Here is a 19,708-nt window from a genome sequence, read left to right on the forward strand (position 1 = left end):
AAGCTCTCCAAAATCAAAGATAAGGACAGGATCTTGAAAGAAGCTAGGGAAAAGAGAAATATAACATACAAAGGCAAGCAAATCAGATTAAGCTCAGATGTCTCAACAGAAACCATGCAGGCAAGAAGGCAATGGGGAGACATATATAAAATAGGGTCAGTCTGAGTTGAAACCAACTCGATGACATGTAACAGCAGCAGCAGCAGCTGATGTGGTGATCTGACCAGCGGTGGTTTGAGCCCACTAGCTGCTCCACGGGAGAAAGATGTGACAGTTTACTTCCGTAAATATTGTGTGTTATGTTAAGTGCTGTTGAGTCGGTTCTGACCCATAGCAACCCTGTATGGGGTTTCTGAGGAGTGGCTGGTGGGTTTTAACCACCAATCTTTCAGGTCAAACTGACTTTGCAATCCAGTGCATTATCCTGCAGCACCACAGAGCCTTGGAAGCTGTGTGGGCAGGTCTCCTCTGTCCTACAGGGTCACCGTAAGTCTGAATTAACTCTATGGCACCAGGCTTGGTATGTACGCACACACAAGAAGGGGCAAATGGAATCAGAGAGGCTTCCTAGAGGAAATGACACCCAAATTCAATCTGATAACAGCATGTGAGGAGAGTTGTTGGTATTTAAACTCAATAAAAAATCAGTTTTTTCTGAAATAACAGCTTCCTAAAGCCTGGGAAGGGTTTTGTGTAATTTACTCTTAAGCCCAACTTTCTGTCTAATCCTTTCTGTGTTAGTCAACAAGTACTTAGGGAGCATGCCGGAAGTTCCTGGGTGGCTTGAACAGCTAAATGCTTGGCTACTAACTGCAAGTTTGGTGGTTCAAGTCCACACAGAGGCCCCTCAGAAGAAAGGCCTGGCGATCTATTTTTGAAAACCCACAGTCATTAAAAATCCTGTGGAGCACAGTTCCACTCTGACACACATGGAGTCACTGTGACTTGGAATCCACTTGATGGTGACTGTTTTTTGTGTGTGTGTTTTTTTTACCTGATTCCCAGTCCCACAGATGCATTGCTATGGAGTCCAGCTCATGTGATAAGACAGCAGAACTGCCCCATAGCGTTTCCAAGACTAGTAGCATAGTGGTGACAAATCGGGCTGCTAACCTCAGGGTCAGCAGTTCGAAACGACCAGCTGTTGAGAAAGATGAGGCTTTCTACTCCCATAGAGATTACAGCCTCAGAAACCCTATGCTGGGTCACTATGAGTTAGAACCGACTCCGCAGCACACCACCACCAATACCACCAATCTTGACAGATGCAGATTATCACATCTTTCTCCCACTGAGCAAGCAAGTGACTGGTGTGTTCAAACTCCTGCTGACCTTTTGACCAGCAGTGGCTGAGCTGGGCTCTGAGCACAAAGTGGTGAAAGAATGGATGCTCTGTTAAGTGTCTGTGAGAGGATATCACCAGGACCCGTGTGGACTGGGCTGGGGAAGGCTTTGGGGATTGTCTGTTTGCTATGCAGAGGGGTTTTTAAAATACCAACGTCACCCAAGTGTCTTGGAACCAACTATGCATTTCCTTCTATAGCGAGACCCTTCCTTGACTTGGGGTTGCCACTGGGGTCTCTACTGCTAATTCAGTATGCAGTCTTTGAGTCCCTGTCAGATCCTGGAAGGCATCCGTGATGAGGAAATTTGATATCTGCTCTCAAAGGAAATGCTATTTTTGTGCAGGTCCACTAGGTTTTATATATATTGTTAAGTGCTGTTGAGTCGTTTCTAATTCATAACAACCCTATATAGGGTTTACAAGGAGCAGCTGGTAGATTTTAATCAACAGCCTTGTGGTCTGCGGTCCAATGGGTTATGGTACCACACCAGAAATGTTATTGCGTTAAGTGTCGTCAAGTTGATTCTGATTCATAGCCACCCTGTATAGTTTCTGAGGAGCACTTGGTGAATTTGAACTGCCGACCTTCCAGTTCAAAGTAACCTTGAAGTCGAGTGCTTATTCTACAGTGCTATACCAGGACTCCGTATGTATGTATAGGGTGTGCTGCTATAGTTTCAGCACTGGATTGCAAACCACAGGTTGGCGGTTCAAACCCACCAGCTGCTCCTCAGAAACGCTATACAGGGTCGCTATGAGTCGAAACTAACTCAATGGCACTTAACAACAACAACAACAACATAAATGGAGTGCAGTGGTTCCATAGGATAAGCACTGGAGTACGAACAACAAGGTCAGCTATTAGAGCCCACCAGTCAAGAGAAAGATGAGGCTTTCTGCTCCTGCAAAGATTTTTTTTAAAGTCTTGGAAACCCTATACAGTGTCGCTATGAGTCCAAACTGATGCATGACACTTACCAATAACAATACAAAGATGCCAGTTTGAGGACTAAGGTGCACCTGAAGCAAGCCATGGTATTTTCAATAACCTCATATGCGTGCAAATGTTTCATAGTGAATAAGAAAGACCGTAGAAGAATAGATGCATTTGAGTTATGATGTTGGAAGAGAATGTTGAAAATACCATGGACTGCCAAAAGAACAAATAGACTTGTGTTGGGAGAAGTACAGCCAGAGTACTTCTTGGAAGCCAGCATGGCCAGACATCGTGTCTCATACTTCAGACATATTGTCAGGAGGGACCAGTCACTGAGAAAGATATCATGTTTGGTAAAGTGGAGTGCTGGAGAAAAAGAGGAAGACACCCAATGGCATGGATTAGCACAGTGGCAGCATCAATGGGCTCAAAGTAGCAACGATTGTGAAGTTGGCCCAGGATCAAGCAGTGTTTCATTCTGTTGTGCATAGGGTCACTATGAGTTGGCACTGACTCAATGGCACCTAACAACAACATTTCAGTCTCTTATTTTACTAATCTCCAGTGAGAGTTGTTTTAATTATCTTCATTTATAAAAACCACGACTCAGAAAGGTTATTCAAACCTTAAGGAATGAACACAGAATTTGAACTCCTCTCTCTGTTACCCTCTTCAGTAGGCACACTGTGTCCTCTCATGATGCTTATAATCCCGTTTGCGGATCAGGGTGACACAAAGGAGTTCATAATACACTGCTTTTCCTAACGGGTACTTTCACACTTCTTTTTAGACGCTTTGTTTCCCCGGAGACCCCTTTCTGCCGAGCTGGCACACTGAACAGCCTATGGATCCGGAAGACCAAAAGAACAAGGCGCCGGGTGTGGGGTGGGACAGCGTGGAGCCTCGGGGCTAGCTCCGGTGGGAGGCGCTCTTGCTGAGCTGCAGGAGGCAGAGTGCACAGGCCTGTCGGCCTGCCTTGAATGCCACGGAGGAGGGCAGGACCCCCGGGTGCTGGATTTGAGAGGTCCTCCGCAAAGGGCCACACGTTTCCGAAACCATGGCTCGCGTTAGAGAAACCCTGGAAACCACCTCAAAGGGCGAAAAGAGACCCTAGCCAGTTTTGCCACCCGAGCGCCGCTGCTGGGGATGTGATTCGACCCCCTGTAGTCAGGACCGCGTCCCTGCAGGCCCCAAACGGGAGATTCGGTGAGGGTCTCACTCTGGGTCCAGCTCCACGTGACACCATGAACAATAACTTCTGCCGGGGCCTTGTGGACCGGAGGTCCATGGCGCCCCCCAGCTGCATGCAGCTGGGTATCATGCCCCCTCCCCGGCAAGCGCCCCTACCCCAAACCGAGTCCCTGGGCAACGTGCCCTTCCTGTTGTACTCGGGCCATGCTGAGACACCGTACTACGACACCTACGCGGGGATGTTCCCCTACGTGCCCTTCCCTGGAGCCTTCGGGGTCTACGACTACCCCTTCGAACCTGCCTTCATCCAGAAGCGCAATGAGCGCGAGCGGCAGCGTGTCAAGTGCGTTAACGAGGGCTATGCGCGCCTCCGTGGCCACCTCCCTGGAGCGCTGGCGGAGAAGCGACTCAGCAAGGTGGAGACACTGCGCGCTGCCATCCGCTACATCAAGTACCTGCAGGAGCTGCTGAGTGCGCCCCCGGATGCTGCCGGGCCCGCCTGCGGACCGCCCCCCGGGTCCCTGCCGGACTGCTCCAGCGACAACGAGACCCGAGTACCCCCCTCTTTGGTGCGCGAGTCATCCGAGTCCTCCTGCTTCTCCTCCTCGCCTTTCTTCGAGTCGGAGGAATCCAGCCACTGATCAGCCCTGTGGCACCCCCCTCGACTCACTGCAGGTCCAAACTCTCTCCCGGACGTAGCCTGAGGCTGCTGGGTCACTCCCGGCCCCACGCAGGTTCCAGGTTCTTGACGTTCAGCCGCGCTCCGGTTCAATGACACCCCGCAACCACCAACCAGCTTGAGACAGAGGTGCAGGGAGCCTCGCGGGTGCAGTAGGGGAGCTACTAGGAAAAGCTCCGCGAGCGCGCTGCACAAGGGCGTCCCGGATGAGCCATCCCTGGGTCGCCTCAGCCCTGCGTGTGGCAGTATCGAAGCCCAGTCCCTGAATACGCACACCAGCCTGTCGTGGTGGCACTCTGCTCCATCCTCCACCACTCCAGGCTCAGTCCTGTCTGTACGAGTTCCTAGGAGGCAAGCCGAGCCGAACTTTTGTTCGGATGCGCTATGCCCCAACTCTCCTCTTGTTGTTGTTGCTGTTAAGTGCCGTCGAGTCGATTCCGACCCATAGCGACCCTGTACAGGGGTTCCGAGGAGCAGCTGGTGAGCTTGAACCGCAGACTTTGCAGTTCAAACGGCTTTGCAGTCTGGCACATTAACCCACAGCGCCACACCAGGATTCCAACTCTCCTCTAGATGGCTTTAAATACTAGCGTCCTCATTGAAAACGTTCTTGCATTTCTGGAAAGGAACCTAAGAATTTACAAATTTGGGAGCGGCGATGTGTATGTGCCACCAGGGGGCGCTCTCTAGCTTCCTTGTTGGAGGGCTTCCCCCGCACCGCACCCCACACCCTGAGTGGCCATCTAGCTTTTTCCAGGTTGAATGAAGCCTGTGTTTTAACCCTCAGACTCTAAGCTTCTCAAGGAGCAGGTACTGTATAGGTGTATTGGTACTGTTTTTGCCTCAACGGACTGAATAAAAAGATTGCTGAGGTTTGTGATTCTATCATTGTCTCCACTCGCCCGCTCTGGGGCCCCTTTCCCATTCCCACCCAGAGCACTTGTTTTAAATGTTAGCTCATATCAACAGACATTTACAGGGAGTTTAAGCACAGTTTGTGATCAGCTGCTAACCCAAAGGCTGGCATTTTCATTCCACCTAGGAGTCCTGGTGAGGCGCTGTGGGTTAATGTGCCAGACTGAAAAGCAGTTTGAACTGCAACGTCGGTGGTTCAAGCTCACCAGCTGCTCCTCAGAAACCCTATACACGGTCCCTACGGGTCGGAATAGACTCGACAGCACTTCACAACAACACGCGGTGCTGTGGAAGAAAGTCTTGGTGATTTGCTTCCATAAAGATGGAAACCTGTTGGCATGGTATCAATTCCAACCCCATGTGTAGAAGTGCTCCATCGGGGTTTCTTGTCAGTTCTACTCTGTAACGCATGGGGTCACCATGAGTCAAAATGGACTGGAGGACAGCAGGTTTTTTCCTGTTGTTGTTAAGTGCCACTGAGTCGGTTTCAACTCATAGCAATCCTAGGGCTTCTGAGGAGCCACTGGTGGATTTGAACAGCTGACGTTTTGATTAGCAGTCCAGTGCTTATCACAGTGCCACACCTGGCCTCCTTTCCTGTTATTGAGTATATGCAAAAGAGGAGCCAGCGTCCCAAGAGATAAAGCACACAGCCTTGCACAGCTACAGCCAGATGGGGAGAAAGACACTGCGGCCCTGCACAGTGGTAGAGCAGTGCCAGAGTTGTGCACATTCAGGGCTGCTCTGGGAATCTGACATCCTCTAGGGGAGGGGTTCACTGTTTTCATGACATCATGTACACAAAGGGTAGGATAAGGGTGGGGTGGGTCTTGGTCTGATTTCTGCAGTTACTGAGCTGGGTTGGGGATGCTGCCAGCACCTTCTCCAGGCCAGATGGTGTGGTACTTACTGAGAAAGGGGAAGCCCGTCTTAGGTTGGAGGCTCCTTAGCTCAGGCTATCTACTTCTAGGAACTCTATTGCCCCAACTCTGTAACCTTCCATTCTGTCTCTCACTGTCCCATCCCAGGCCTGTATATAAGTTCTTTCTACGTCCACCCCCACCCCAACCTCCTCGGGGGACAGATTGGGATGTCACTGGCTAGTCTGGGAAGGAATGACAGCTGGCTGGCTTCAGGAGCGCTGGCTGGGCAGCAGGGAGCCTAGTGGAGGCTAATTTTACTTGCTGGGAACAGAGAAAGTAATCCACCCGCCTCCACCCCCGGCTAAGTCAGCAAGGCAGGCTTGGTGGGGCAGGCTCAGCCAGCCCCAGTCCCCAAGGTGGGGGCATTGGGGACACAGAGAAGAGCAGGCAGTGGGGTGGGGAAGTGGTATAGAGCAGGGTTGCTAGGGCAGCATGGAGCCCTCATCACCCCAGGATGAGGGTCTGAAGAAGAAACAGCCCAAGAAGCCTGTTCCTGAGATTCTGCCGAGGCCACCCCGGGCCTTGTTCTGTCTGACCCTCCAGAACCCTCTGAGGAAGGCCTGCATCAGCATCGTGGAATGGAAGTATCCTTCAGCGCCCCCAAGGCTTCTGGGAGAGTGTGTGTAATGTAGGGGAGGGGACAGGTGGCAAGGAGGCTGGGTATTTGGAGATGGGGAAACAGCCAGAATCTCATAAAGAGAGAAAGAGGCCCTCAACTGAGCCGGAGAAAAGGACGAGGGATTGATGGGGTTTCTAGGGCATAAGTGGGGTTCTGAAGGCCTGAGTGACAAGCTGAGATGCCTCTTGACCATCTAGGGAAGGAGTCTGGGATGTTTCATGGGGTTGTTTCCAAGTATGTCCAAATCTATGCTCTACTAGGACCCACTCTAAGGTGTTTGAAGCAACAGTCTCACTTTGAAATAGAACCTGGGGGGTGGGGGGTGGGGAGAGAAGAGGTGGGTGATCACTGTAGGAAAATGCTCCCCCTTGATGGGAGGGTGTGGGGAAGTGAAAAGAAGTAAGAGTTGAGCAAATGATTCTACTGGGGGAAGATCCAAACATGGACCCAGCAGAGGATGGAAGTGGAGGAGAAATGGGCTTGAAGAAGGGTTGCTGTGAATGACTCCAAGATACAGACCAAGTAACTCTGGTTATTTTAACTCACACTTAAGCACCCTGGGAACGGGGACTTCAAATCCCTTTCTAAGTTTGTATGAGTTCTGGAAGGAAGAATGTTGAATATATCTGGGTTATTTGGGGGAAGGGAAGAAGGCGCTTCACAGAGGAGGGAGGTCTGTGCCAAATGGGGTCTGACAGAGAGGGTCAGGGATATTTGAAATATTTCTCAAGGGTGCGAGAAGACTAGGCTCCCAGCAGCTGTTCATTGGAAGAAAGGAGAGTAGAGGATAACTGGAGGACAAGAAAAGCATGGGACCAAGTTGAGCTGGTGTGGGGTCAGCGTGAGTCCTGCTCCTCACAGCTGTCCTCAGCTGCCCCACATCAAATCCTCCTGCTGACTCTTCCTCCTTGCCCACTTGCTGTCAGAGCAAGTTTTGTTGCTGTTGTTAGCTGCTGTTGGGTTGGCTCCTGGTTCAGGCTCCAGGCCTTTTCTCCCAAGGAGCGGTTAGGTGGGGTCTAACCGTTAGCCTTTCTGTTAAGCATTGTGCTACCCAGACTCCGCTGAGCAGATTGACTTGGTGATTTCCCCCTCTCCCCCATTCTCTACCCCTCTGTGTCTTCTCCTCTTTCAGGCCTGTGCTCTGCAGTCCTCTTTTCTCTGGGAAGGGAATGGGAGTTTTCAACTAAACTCATTTGCATAGCATGCTCCCACTTCCACCCCATCCACACACAAGCAACCCACGCTCTGTTTCCCTTTCTTTCTTGCCACTCTCTGGTTGGCCCATGCTGCTTCACCAGAAAATCAAAAAAGCAACAGGTGTGGGTGGTGAGTGCCCTCTGGGAAATGGCTGTGGAGGGGTGGGTGTGTCTGGAAGGGGGCAGATGTGTAGATGGGTGAGCAGGTGGATACCAGGTATGTAACTAGTATAAATTCACAGCTCTGTGGGTATAGTAATTTAATCAATTATTGACTCCTTCCTCAGACCCTGGGAGTTCACATTTCATCTCTCCATCTTCTTTCCCTATCCTGCTCTGTGGATTACTGTCGTTGTTAAGTGCTATCAAGTTGGTTTCCAACCCACAGCGATCCTGTTTAGGGTTTCCTAGGAGTGGCTGGTGAGCTTGAACTGCCAACCTTGCTGCTCAAACTGACTTTGAAGTCCAGTTTATTAACCTACAGCACCACACCCCTAAATTGTATAGTCCCCCAACTTCCCTTGCCATTTTCCTGGGTAAGCCTCTGAAAGACCCTGGTCAGAATCTCAGAAAGTCTTGGTTCCTTGGGCAGAGCGGTGAGCTGAACAAGATGGAATAAATGCTAAGAAGCCCTTCCCCAGCCCTTAAAACTGAGTAGCCCTCAGCCTGTTACCAGGTCTTTGCAGTCCCATAGAGACTACCGGCTCTTGAGAGAGGGAGTGGAAGTTACCCGCTCCTGAGAGACGGACAGGCCCACAGGTGGGAAGCTGGCTCTTTCTGTACACTACAGCAGAGGACAGAGTCCCAAAGCCTGCCCTGGCATTATAATCACATTCCAGGCTGACCTGTGTTCTCTTCCCCCGAGACTTTCAAGCCCCACCCCTCAGTCACTGCCTCTCCTTAACTCTGGCACCAGACCGTTTGAGATGATCATCTTGCTCACCATATTTGCCAACTGTGTGGCCCTGGCTGTCTACTTGCCCATGCCTGAAGATGACAACAACTCTCTGAACCTGGGCCTGGTAAGCCACATCCTTCCTTCCCCTTTCCTGCTGGCCTGCAGTCCAGCTGAGGATGGGTGGCCCCCTTGGTGGACTCCGAGTTTGCATACCCTGCCCTCTGGATGACCTGCAGGGCTGGTTCAAGGTCTTCTCAGAGAAGTTCAGATAAACTTCTCCAGACTCTACAGTGGCATCAGACAGGCTCTGGGCTATACACCTCACAAAATAATCTCATTTAATCCTCACGGCAGCCCTATAAAGTAGTCCCATATTACAGATGTGGAAACTAAGGCTTAGGAAGGTCAGCCAGGGGTTGATGGTGGCTGACTACTCATTTCCCTTCACTGGTATAATCCAGAAGAAAATTGCTTCTGTTGAACTTGCCTTCAGGGAGGAGTTAGATCTAGACTCAGAAGAGAAGGCATGTTTTAGAGTTCTCTATTATAAAACCTGTGAAAGCTGAAACCTGGATCAGGTAGGAACCAGACAGAGAAGGAAGACTCAGATATTCTCCACAAAAATGAGCAATATTAAAGTGGCAAAACTGTGCCCTCTGAAGGGTGGAGAACTTTCAAGAGCTGAGAAAGCAAGGCTGTTCGGCTGCCACAAGGTTTGCATTCTCTTTCACCAGTAACATCTCATCCTTTCACCAGTAAGAGCTACAGAACCATAAAGTAGTGGAGTTGGAGAGGGTTCTCAAGAATCATCTTACCCTGTTTTATACAAGAGAAAACTGAGGCCTGGAGAGATTAAGCTCTTTACCCAAGAGCTATTTAATAATAAAATTGATTGACACTTATTTAGTGCTTATTAGAGGCCAAGCTCTGTGTGAAATATTCACATTGTTCTATTGTTTAAGCTGTGTAGTGGGCAACACAATTAACCTTATTTTAAAGACTAAGAAACTGAGGCATAGTGAGCAGAGGTGCTGCCCAGGTGGAGAGGACATGGCAGGAGGATCTCTGGAGAAAACCCTCTTAAAAACAGTGGTCTCAGGCCTTTACTGCGCTGGACTCTAGGGGCCAGGACAGTGGATCCACCAATGGGGTTTTTCCTGCACTGTTTCAGCAGTGAAGAGGGAGGAGGCCTGAAAGTATGTATCCACGGCCTCTAAGGAAGATCTGTGGCTCTGCCGTGCCTTTATGCTGGTTTCCATGGGAATCTATCTTGAGTTGGTGTGAAGCTGGGATTCTAAATGTGTGCTTGCTATGAGTGTGGAAAGAGACTGAGATGAAATGTAGACATTATGAGGGTTTAGTCAACCTGTGGTGGCAGGGGAGGTGTTTTGCTAAGCTCCGAGCCTTCTAAAGTTGGCTTAGTTCTCTATGTCCCTAATCTAATTCATTAAAGAGAGCTTGATTAATTAACCCCCAGCAACCTAGTGTGGAGTCCTGGTGTGGCTCTGTAGAATAAGCATTGGACTGCTAACCACAAGGTCGGCTGTTCAAAACCACCAGCTAAGCTCCTCCTTGGAAAACCCTATACAAGGTCACTATGAGTCAGAACCAAGTCGAAAGCATCAAACTGATGTGGTGCTGTATGATAAGCACTGGATTGCTAACTGAAAGGTTTCTCCTCAGAAATACTATACTGAGTTATTATGAGTCAGAACTGACTCATTGGCACTTAACAACAATTGATTGATTCATTGATGAAAGAGAGGGATTTGTGTCAATCCCTCTCTTCAGGATTTCATCTTTAATTCCTTAAGAAATTGACAATTTTTTAAAGGAAATCCATGTCTTCCTAGAGAATATTGAGTTTCGCCTTAGTTATGTCTTCTTTCCTCTTGAAACAAAGTGGCACCTCTAGAAATTTCCAGTGGTCTTGTGGTTCCTCTCAGTCTGTGGGTTATTATTGCAAAGTAAAGTCTAGAGCTCACAGAGACAGGGTTATGAGTTCTTCTAGAATGGGCTGCACCTCAATGTAAAGAAAACACAAATCCTCACCACTGGACCAATAAATAACATCCATATAAATGGAGAAAAGATTGAAGTTGTCAATGATTTCATTTTGCTTAGATCAACCATCAACACTCATGGAAACAGCAGTCAGGAAATCAAACAATGTATTGCATTGGGCAAATCTGCTGCACTAAGACCTCTTTAAAGTGTTGATGAGCAAAGATGTCAGCTTGAGGACCTCTTTGTCATATTTTCAGTAACTGCATGTGAAAGCTAGATAGTGAATAAGGAAGACAGTAGAAGAATTGATACATTTGAATTATGGTGTTGGAGGAGAATATTGAAAGTGCCATGGGCTGCCAAAAGAACCAACAGATCTATGTTGGAAGAAGTGCAGCCAGAGTGCTCCTTTGAAGCCAGGATGGTCAGACTTCGTCTTTCCTACTTTGGACTTGTTGTCAGGAGGGACCAGTCACTGAGAAGGATATCATGCTTGATAAAGTGGAGGGTCGGAGAAAAAGAGGAAGACACCCAGCAAGATGGATTGGCACAGTGACAACATCAATGGGTTCAAACATAGTAACAATTGTGAGGTTGGCTCAGGATTGAGCAGTGTTTCATTCTGTTGTGCACTGGGTCACAATGACTTGATACCAACTCGATGGCACCTAACAACAACAACAAGAGGAAGAGAACTCCAAATGTCCTTCCAAAGCACCAAATGCCACACAAAATGTCAAAGCTGGTGGGAGGTGAAAGGTCAGTGAGGAACCTTCATCCATCCCTGTATTGTGAAGCCCATAGAAAGTAGCTAACACTCCAGACCACATCACTAGCTGAAAATAGGGCCTTCTCAAATTCAGCAAGAGGGAAATGAGACAAGTTAGAACAGAAGGAAGAGGGATTAGATAGTTATCTCTTTCATACCATGTACGCTGTTTGTTTGTATCTGAGAAGGTTGGGACTTTCCAGTCAGTCAAAATAACTCATAGTTTGTTTGTTTTAAGAAGGGAAGTTAAGAATCAACTCTTCATTCATTTTCTCATTTATTTGTTGCTGTAGTCAAGTGCTATCAAGTTGGTTCCAACTCAAAGCAACCCTGTATAGGATTTCCGAGGAGCAGCTGGTAGATTCAAACCACTGACCTTGCACTTCAAACCAAGCTTGTAGTCCAGTGCTTCTTCTATAGCACTGTGCCTTTTACATGTGGTACTGTAAGTTAAGTACTTTACTGCTAACCACAAGGTTATCAGTGGTTCAAATCCACCAGATGATTCAAGGAAACCCTATGCAGGGTTATTATCAGTCAGAATCAACTTGACAGCACTTAACATATGCCTGCAGGGGTCCTGATGTGGTGCTGAAAGATAATCCCTGGACTGTTAGCTGTAAAGTTAGCAGTTCAAGACCATGAAAACTCAATACAGAATCGCTATGAGTTGGAAACGATTCCACGGCACCTAAGAGCACACTATACACTTGCCACATTGTTGCTGTTGTTAAGTGCCAACGAGTTGGCTCCCCCTCACAGGGACTCTGTATAGGATTTCCAAAGAGTGGCTTGTGTGTTTGAACTGCCAACCTTGCGCTTCAAACAAACCTTGCAGTTGAGTGCTTATCCTATAGCACCACACTAGGGATATAATTGTGAACAAAATAGACATGTTTCCTGTCTTTACAGAACTTAACTAATTAAATCAATTCAGCAAGTAATTACAACTAAATCAATTAAACAAGTAATTAAAATGAAGTAGGAAGAAGGCCTAAGCTAGGCTTGGGGCCAGGGAGGCTCCCTAAAGGGCGTGATGTTTAAGTTAAAACCCTAAGGGGGAGGCAAAGTCCAGCTTCCGGGGCAGGTGAGCACTTTACCTGCACATGGTCCCATGTTCATAAAGGCCTTGAACTTGGCGTTTAGTGCTTTGTGGCCATAGTACAGAATTCTATAATAATTTCATCTTTCAGTTTATGTTTTAAGTGAAGTTCAGTGGGACAATGGAGCATGAGCCAGGGTATATCAGCTCAGTGAACATCAGCTCACTGGTGTACTGCCTTCTGTGGCGTCTCACTACCTCACTAACTCCCAGTATGAGCTCTCAGGCCCATTCCTGGACCTTGGGTTGCCAGCCTGTGGACATGAGCACAGGGAGGGTCAGATTTTGGTCTGACATGTTTCTGAAAAGGGCATTTGGTGGACGATTCAGCAGGCCTGTCCATCCCCAATACAGATTCCTCCCTCCTCCGGGAGCAGAGGTACCCTGTCTCTAGGGTTTGAGGCAGTAGGCTTGTGTGAAGGGAATGCCTGGCTCCTCTTACCCATTTCTGGCCAGGGCACAGCATGTGGTCTGGTTCCCAGAGGGAAGGGGACCCTGGGAGCAGGATCTGACTTACTGGATGGGAAGGTGTGATGGCTAGTAGGGGCTACACTTGGTTTTCAAGTCTCCCCAGGCCCCAGGAATACAAATGCCAGGGCAGGTTGAGAAAGAAAACATGGGAGGAAGAAAAAGGCTTTACATTTTAATATCTTCAGTGGTATTTTTCAGCTATTTATAAGGAGCTCTAGTAGCGTAGTGGTTACGAATCGGGCTGTGAACCACAAGGTCAGCAGTTAGAAACGACCAGCTGTTCCATGGGAGAAAGATGAGGCTTTCTGTTCCCATAAAGATTTACAGCCTTTGGAAACCCTGTACAGGTTCGCTATGAGTCAGAACCGACTCCACGGCACATAACAACAACATTGAACATAAGTACTCGACACCCAGTCAATTATGACTCATGGCAACTCCATGAGTGTCAGAGTAGAACTGTGTTCCGTAGGGTTTTCATTGGCTGTGAACTTATGGACATAAATCACCATTCCTTTCTTCTATAGGGTCCCTGAGTGGATTCAAGTCATTAACCTTTTGGTTAATTTGTGTTGCTGTTGTTAAGTGCCGTCAAGTTGGTCCCAACTCATAGCAACCTTGCATAGGGTTTCCAAGGAGCAGCTGATAGTTTTGAACCGCCAACCTTGCATTTCAAACTGATTGTGTGATCCAGTGCATTATCCTGAAATGCCACACCAGGACTCCCTTTCAGTTAATGTTGTTAAGTTGTTAAGTGCCGTCAAGTCGGTTCGGACCCATAGCGACCCTGTACAGGGTTTCCGAGGGTGTAAATCTTTACGGGAGTAGAAAGCCTCATCTTTCTCCCGCGTAGCAGCTGGTAGTTTCAAACCACTGACCTTAAGGTTTGCAGCCCGATTCATAACCACTACGCTACCAATAGCTGAGTAAAAACTGTGCCACGTAGGGACATTTTGAACAAGGGACTCCACAAGTTATATAGCTGGCCCTGGATGAGGGGATAGGAGGTGAAGGAGCATGTTGGAGAGGCCAGACAGGAAGAAGGTTTTAGGCCAATGAAGCCATGTAGGCCATGATTAAGACCAGTGTGAGTTTCAGAGCTCTATCAAACCACTATGAAGAGCATAGATTGGGGGGAGGGGGGTGAAACAGGAAGCTGGGGTAAAGGCAAAGAGGCCACTGAAGCCATTCAGGTAGGAAATGGGGAAGGTGATTGGAATCAAGACATTGATGATTATAAAGAAGAAGAAGTGAAAGAAGAGGTTTAGGAGGTAAAATCAGTGGGACTTGTTGACCAACTAGATGTGAGAATGGAGGTGTGTGGGAGAGGAAGAGGGCAAGATGTCAGACTTGGGTGACAGAGAAAGTGTGGTATCTCTTACCAAGACAGCAGCACTGGAAGAGGAACAGCCTGGGGCTGGGAAGGGATATACGGTGAGTTCATCTTTAGGCATATAGAGGTGAACTGGTCTACTGGGTGGTTAGATCTGAGGCTTTTACCATTTCATGTCAGAGATACACAGAGCTTTCCTTATTTGGGATGACGTCTGACTAGCTGGAGCAGGGTGGCGGGATGGGCTGGAAAGGAAAGGCTTCCCACAGTTGCCTCGTGTGTGGTGGTCAGCACCCTTGGTAGTGGGACACAGCTCTGTCACCTTTCTGTAGGAATGGCTCTCTGGGAGGTCTGGGGGTCCCTCCAGGAGCTTTCATCTGCTTGCCATAGCCTCAGGATGATGGGTGGAAGCCCCAGACTTCTTAGAGCTGAGGTAGTCCTGTGACTCTGCCTGTCCTGTGTCACTGGGGAGTCTGGGTTCTTCCCTGAGAAGAAGAGGAAGCTGAGGCCCAGACAGGACACCATGTTCCAGGGACACACAGTGGCAAGGTGATAAGAGGATCCAGGATACTGGTGTTTGGGCCAGATATACAATGTCTATCATGGGGAAGATAAAAGGCTCTGAAATCCAACCTGCTGGAGAAACCATAGGGTCTGGTGGTTAAGAGTATTCTGGAGCTACCATATATGTTTTTAGTCCATTCCCTCTTATATACTAGCTGTGTGATGGCAGGCATTCCCTCATCTGTAAAATGTGGATGATAGTGAACTTATCTAATGTGTTTTGTGAAGAAAAATAAAATATGCATGCAAAGCTCTGAGAACAGTGCCTAGCATTACAACCAAACAAAACACAGCAAAAACACCAATTGTCATCCTAGTGACCCCATGTGTGTCAGAGTAGAACTGTGTTCCATAGTGGCTGATTTTCACAAGTACTTTACCAGACTTTTTACCTTATAAGCTAATGTCTTTGGGACTTAATTTCTTCATTTATATTATGGGAATAGCATTGTATACTTCAGAGTAGTTACTAGAAGAGGGAAGACTTTGTAAATTATAGTACACTGTCTATCAAGGAAGCAGTCACTGATGGCACCAACAGTTAAGGAAAAGACTGTTAGCCTAAAAGTTGGCTGTTAGAACTCCCCCAGAGGTGTCTCTCAAGATCCACCTGGTAATCTCCTTCTGAAAGGTCACAGCCTTGAAAATCTTATGGAGCACAGTTCTACCGTGACATTCATGGGTTAAACACGAGCTGGAATTCACTTGGTGGCAACTACAACTTCTCAACATTACTGCTGTTGTTGTTAAGGGCTGTCGAGTCAATTCCGACCCATAGCAACCCTGTGTAGGGTTTCCAAGGAGCAGCTGGTAAGCTTGAACTGCCAACCTTGCAGTTCAAATGACTTTGCAGTCTGTCTGATGCATTAGCCCACAGCGCCACACCAGTAGGAACTGCCATTTTTCAGGAGTCCTAATATGGCACTATTGGATAAACACTGGACTGCCAACTGCAAGGTCAGTGATTCAAAACCCACCAGATGCTCCTTAGAGCTCCTATACAGGGTTGCTAAGAGCCAGAACTAACTCAACGACACCTAATAAAACAATAACACAGTGTCTCAGAGTGGGTCCCCCAGCCATGGAGCCTTTGGTTGCAGACTTTCAGATTGTTCTAGATTCTAAGAGCATGGTAGTGGTGGTTATGTGCCGTGGAGGCGGTTCCAATTCATAGCGACCCTGTACAGGGTTTCCGAGGCTATAAATCTTAACGGGAGCAGAAAGCCTCATCTTTCTCCCGTGGAACAGCTGGTAGTTTCAAACTGCTGACCTCGTGGTTCACAGTCCGATTCATAACCACTACCCTATCAAAGAGTATAACTACCAGTAACTATGACCCTAGGATTATTTCAGGTCAAACATTTCTCTTTACCCTACCTATCATTTGTCCCTGATTTCTCCCAAACCCCTCATCTTAACTCCTTGGAACTTATGTGAGTGGCTTTTCTGACCATCTTTTCTCATCCTTCAACAAATCATCCTCATCATCATCCACAACATCCAATATTTGTTGAACATTTGCATTAGGTAAGACATTAATCTTATGGTATCCATGCACCATCTCATTTAATGTCTACAATAGCTTTTATAAGGCAAATACCTTGATTCTCCCCATTTTACAGATGAGTAAACTGAGACTCAATCATTGCACAAGCTATAATTTGCTATGTGGGCAGGCCTGTATCCTCCTTGATCATATAGGTGAGGCTCTCCAGACATCAGAAGAGGAGAAAGCAGTGGGCTCCCAGGAGGACACATTCTCAGCTTGTCTCCACTAGTCTTGCCCTCTCTTGATTGTATAGTTGCTACCTGCCTATGCTGGACTGGACATTCGGCAGAACATCAAGCCCTAGTTTCCAGGCACACCTCCACTTTCCCAGGAGAGAAGCCTGCTTTAGACTTTGAGAACATTGCCTATCTACCACAACTCCCACCCAGAATTCTCCTAGGAGAGTGAAGGCTTGAGGAGCCAGGTCACAGAGGAACACCATTTGTCAGAGAAATGGAGGATGGACTAGTCAACACTGTGGGCAGTGGATATCCAAGGCAGCTGGACATCCAGACCAGAACCTAGACCCTCCAAAATTCCAGGCCCTCTAAAGCTTTGCCCTTGAAGTCCCACTAGTTCTCTGAGGTCTAAAAGGGATCCTCTCTAGGGAGTATCCCTTCATAGAGAGGACCACTAGTCCAGTCTTGGTCAGTATGAGGGGACCCATGTGAAAAGGCACCAACAATAATGAATAGAGTTACTAATTATTGGGTATGGACTGGGGATTGGCAGATTTTTTTTTTTTTTTTATATTTTCTCATTTCACTCTGAAAGCAATCCTGTGTCAAAGTATAACCTTCAAAAAAGTTGAAAACATGACTCTCATAAAAATATGTCAAAGATTAATTCAACTTACTAATGGAACAAGCAGGAAAGGAGAACTGGCTTGCAGAGAATTAGAGACACAGAAGTTACATGGGTTCAATGCCCAGTTGACCTACAGGGCAGCAGAACTGTAAATCTTGGGATTATTTTTTCTGCCAGGCCTAAGTGATTTGCACCTCTACAGGAGAGGATGGGAACATTCAAACAAAGGGGCTGTCTCTGAGATCAATGGTTCTCAGAGGAGTGGTAATTTCCCCGCCAGGGAACACTTGGCAACATCTGAAATTGTAGGTGGAAGAAAGTGTAAGGGGAAGGGATGTAGACTACTAGTATTTCATGGGTAGAGGCCAAGGATGCTGCTACACATCCTGCAGTGCATAAGAGAGTCCCCACAACACAGAACTGTTGTTGTTAAGTGCTGTTGAGTCCATTCTGACTCATAGTGACCCAATAGGGTTTCTGAGGAGCAGCTAGTGGGTTTGAACTGCCAACCCTGTAGTTCACAGTCCATTGCTGATCCTACAGCACCACACCAGAAGTCCCCAGCCCCAATACTAATAATGCTGAGGTTGGGAAAACCCTTCCCTGTCACCTAGATAATGAAAGCAGCCTTTCTTTCTGTTACAATCTTTGTATAACAGGCCTGTTATACAGTGCTCCAAGGACAACGTGGTGTCCCCTTTTTAAATTATTTTAAAGTTCTAAGTTTGGTGTTTTTTTTCATTTCAGTATTGAAGTGAGTCTCTGACCCGTTCTGGCCCCTCCTCTGCCAGCCCCGCTGCCTGTGGGCTTTAGGTCAGCAGACTCTGCCAGGCCCCCATAACATTCCTAGGGTTCAGGTTGCAGCTCAGTGTCCTCTGGCTCCAGGGTGGTTGTCTTTTTTAGGGTCTGGAATGTGCCCGGTGGTTTCTGTGGCCAGCCAGCCTCCCTGTCTAGCCATCTGGGGAGGCTGGGCTCAGAAGGAGCCTGCTCTGGCCTTGGCTTTCAGAGACCAGGGGCCTGCAGCACACAGGGAGGGAGGAACATTGCCATGTTCACCAAGGGTCTGTCAAAATGAGCTTGCCCTTTCACCACCACTGGGGCTTAGCTCCCCTTCCTGAGGTCTCTGTAGGAGTCCTCGGTGCTACCCCAAGTTGTACAGTCTTCAGGGGGAACTGTAGGAAGACACTGGGCTGGTTTCAGTCTAGATTTTTATTGGCAGCATCCTAAACTCTCTGAGTCTCAGTTGCCCCATCTGTGGAAAAGGAAGCACAAGAGCTACTCTTCCAGGATGAGTGGACTGACATCATGCCCAGCCAGGGACACAGGAGTTACTTAACATGAAGTGTTCACTTCTTCCGTCTCCATCTGCCACAGCACTTAGCCCATAGCCAAAGTTACACTGAGCCTAGGTCTGGGGCAGCAATGACACCACTGGGGTGGGATCTGGAAAGCCCAGCCAATCCTAGGGGATTGCTGTTTCTTACCATCCAGTTCCTTCTCTCCCACCCCAGCATGGGGTCAAACCACACGGAATCTACCATTTACTAGCCTCAGTTTCCTCATCTGTCAAATGCGGGGAAGATTTTTGTAAAGATTAAATATATGTGACTAGCAGAGGACCTGGTGTGGCACTGTAGGATCAGCACAGGACTGATAACCACAAGATCATCAGTTCAAACCCACCAGCTGCTCCTTGGAAACCCTATACAGGCTCGCTATGAGTTGGAACCGACTCCATGGCAATTAACCACCACACATTGAGGGCTTCATTAATGGTAGCAATCACTGTCATTATCACTCAGGACAGTACTGGTCTCTCACCCTCTCCCAGGTTGGGCACTCAGCTTACCCCTCATTTTCCCTTCACCACTACCCAAGTGTACAAACCCATCCCATCAGTCCCAGCTTCACCTGCTCCCCTATCCAGAGAGCCCTGGCTTGTCTGACCCTCCTAGGCCTGGAGCCAGGAGTGCTGTGTGTGGGAAGAGTAGAGGCTGAGGTAAGGGCCTATTGAGCGACTTGCCCAGATCACGTTATTTGGGTGAGGCTAAATATAGCCACCTTGCTCACTTCTCACTGGTCATTTTCCAAACCTGGAGGCTGAGGTGGTCGTGAAGATGCTGGGGCTTTGGATACCCTGGCTCAGGATGGTGCCACCACAGCATTCAAAAAAAGCAGCTGATTCAGAAATGACAGGCAAGACAGGGGCCTGCATCCTGTGGTCTTCTTAGTCCATAATTCAGGTATGCAACAAATGTCACATATTTTTCTCTAAACTAATTGTGCTTGTATTCTTCCTGCCCTAGAGTTGTGTCTCAGGAGTCACCGTTCCTCTGCCCACCTTGGCTAAGGCCGTATTGTCCCAGTGGTATCACACAGTCCCCTCAAGCACATGTTCCACTG

General features: G+C 48.0%; 2 protein-coding genes across 2 annotated transcripts in view; both read left to right on the forward strand.

Annotated features, from left to right (window-relative positions):
* The first annotated feature begins 3,526 nt into the window (after nt 1–3,526).
* ASCL5 (achaete-scute family bHLH transcription factor 5) lies at nt 3,527–4,114 on the forward strand. The gene has a single exon (XM_006834228.1). It carries the CDS (start codon nt 3,527–3,529, stop codon nt 4,112–4,114), a length of 588 nt encoding a protein of 195 aa, XP_006834291.1.
* Nucleotides 4,115–6,422: 2,308 nt separating this feature from the next.
* Nucleotides 6,423–19,708, forward strand: part of CACNA1S (calcium channel, voltage-dependent, L type, alpha 1S subunit) — an 82,438-nt gene continuing 69,152 nt past the window's right edge. Inside the window, exons 1-2 of the mRNA XM_006834155.1 lie at nt 6,423–6,574; nt 8,722–8,827. Coding sequence (XP_006834218.1) covers nt 6,423–6,574; nt 8,722–8,827 — 258 coding nt within the window. The remainder of the gene's footprint in view (nt 6,575–8,721; nt 8,828–19,708) is intronic.

This window comes from Chrysochloris asiatica, unplaced genomic scaffold (assembly GCF_000296735.1).
Source record: "Chrysochloris asiatica unplaced genomic scaffold, ChrAsi1.0 scaffold00009, whole genome shotgun sequence".
Taxonomy (NCBI): domain Eukaryota; kingdom Metazoa; phylum Chordata; class Mammalia; order Afrosoricida; family Chrysochloridae; genus Chrysochloris; species Chrysochloris asiatica.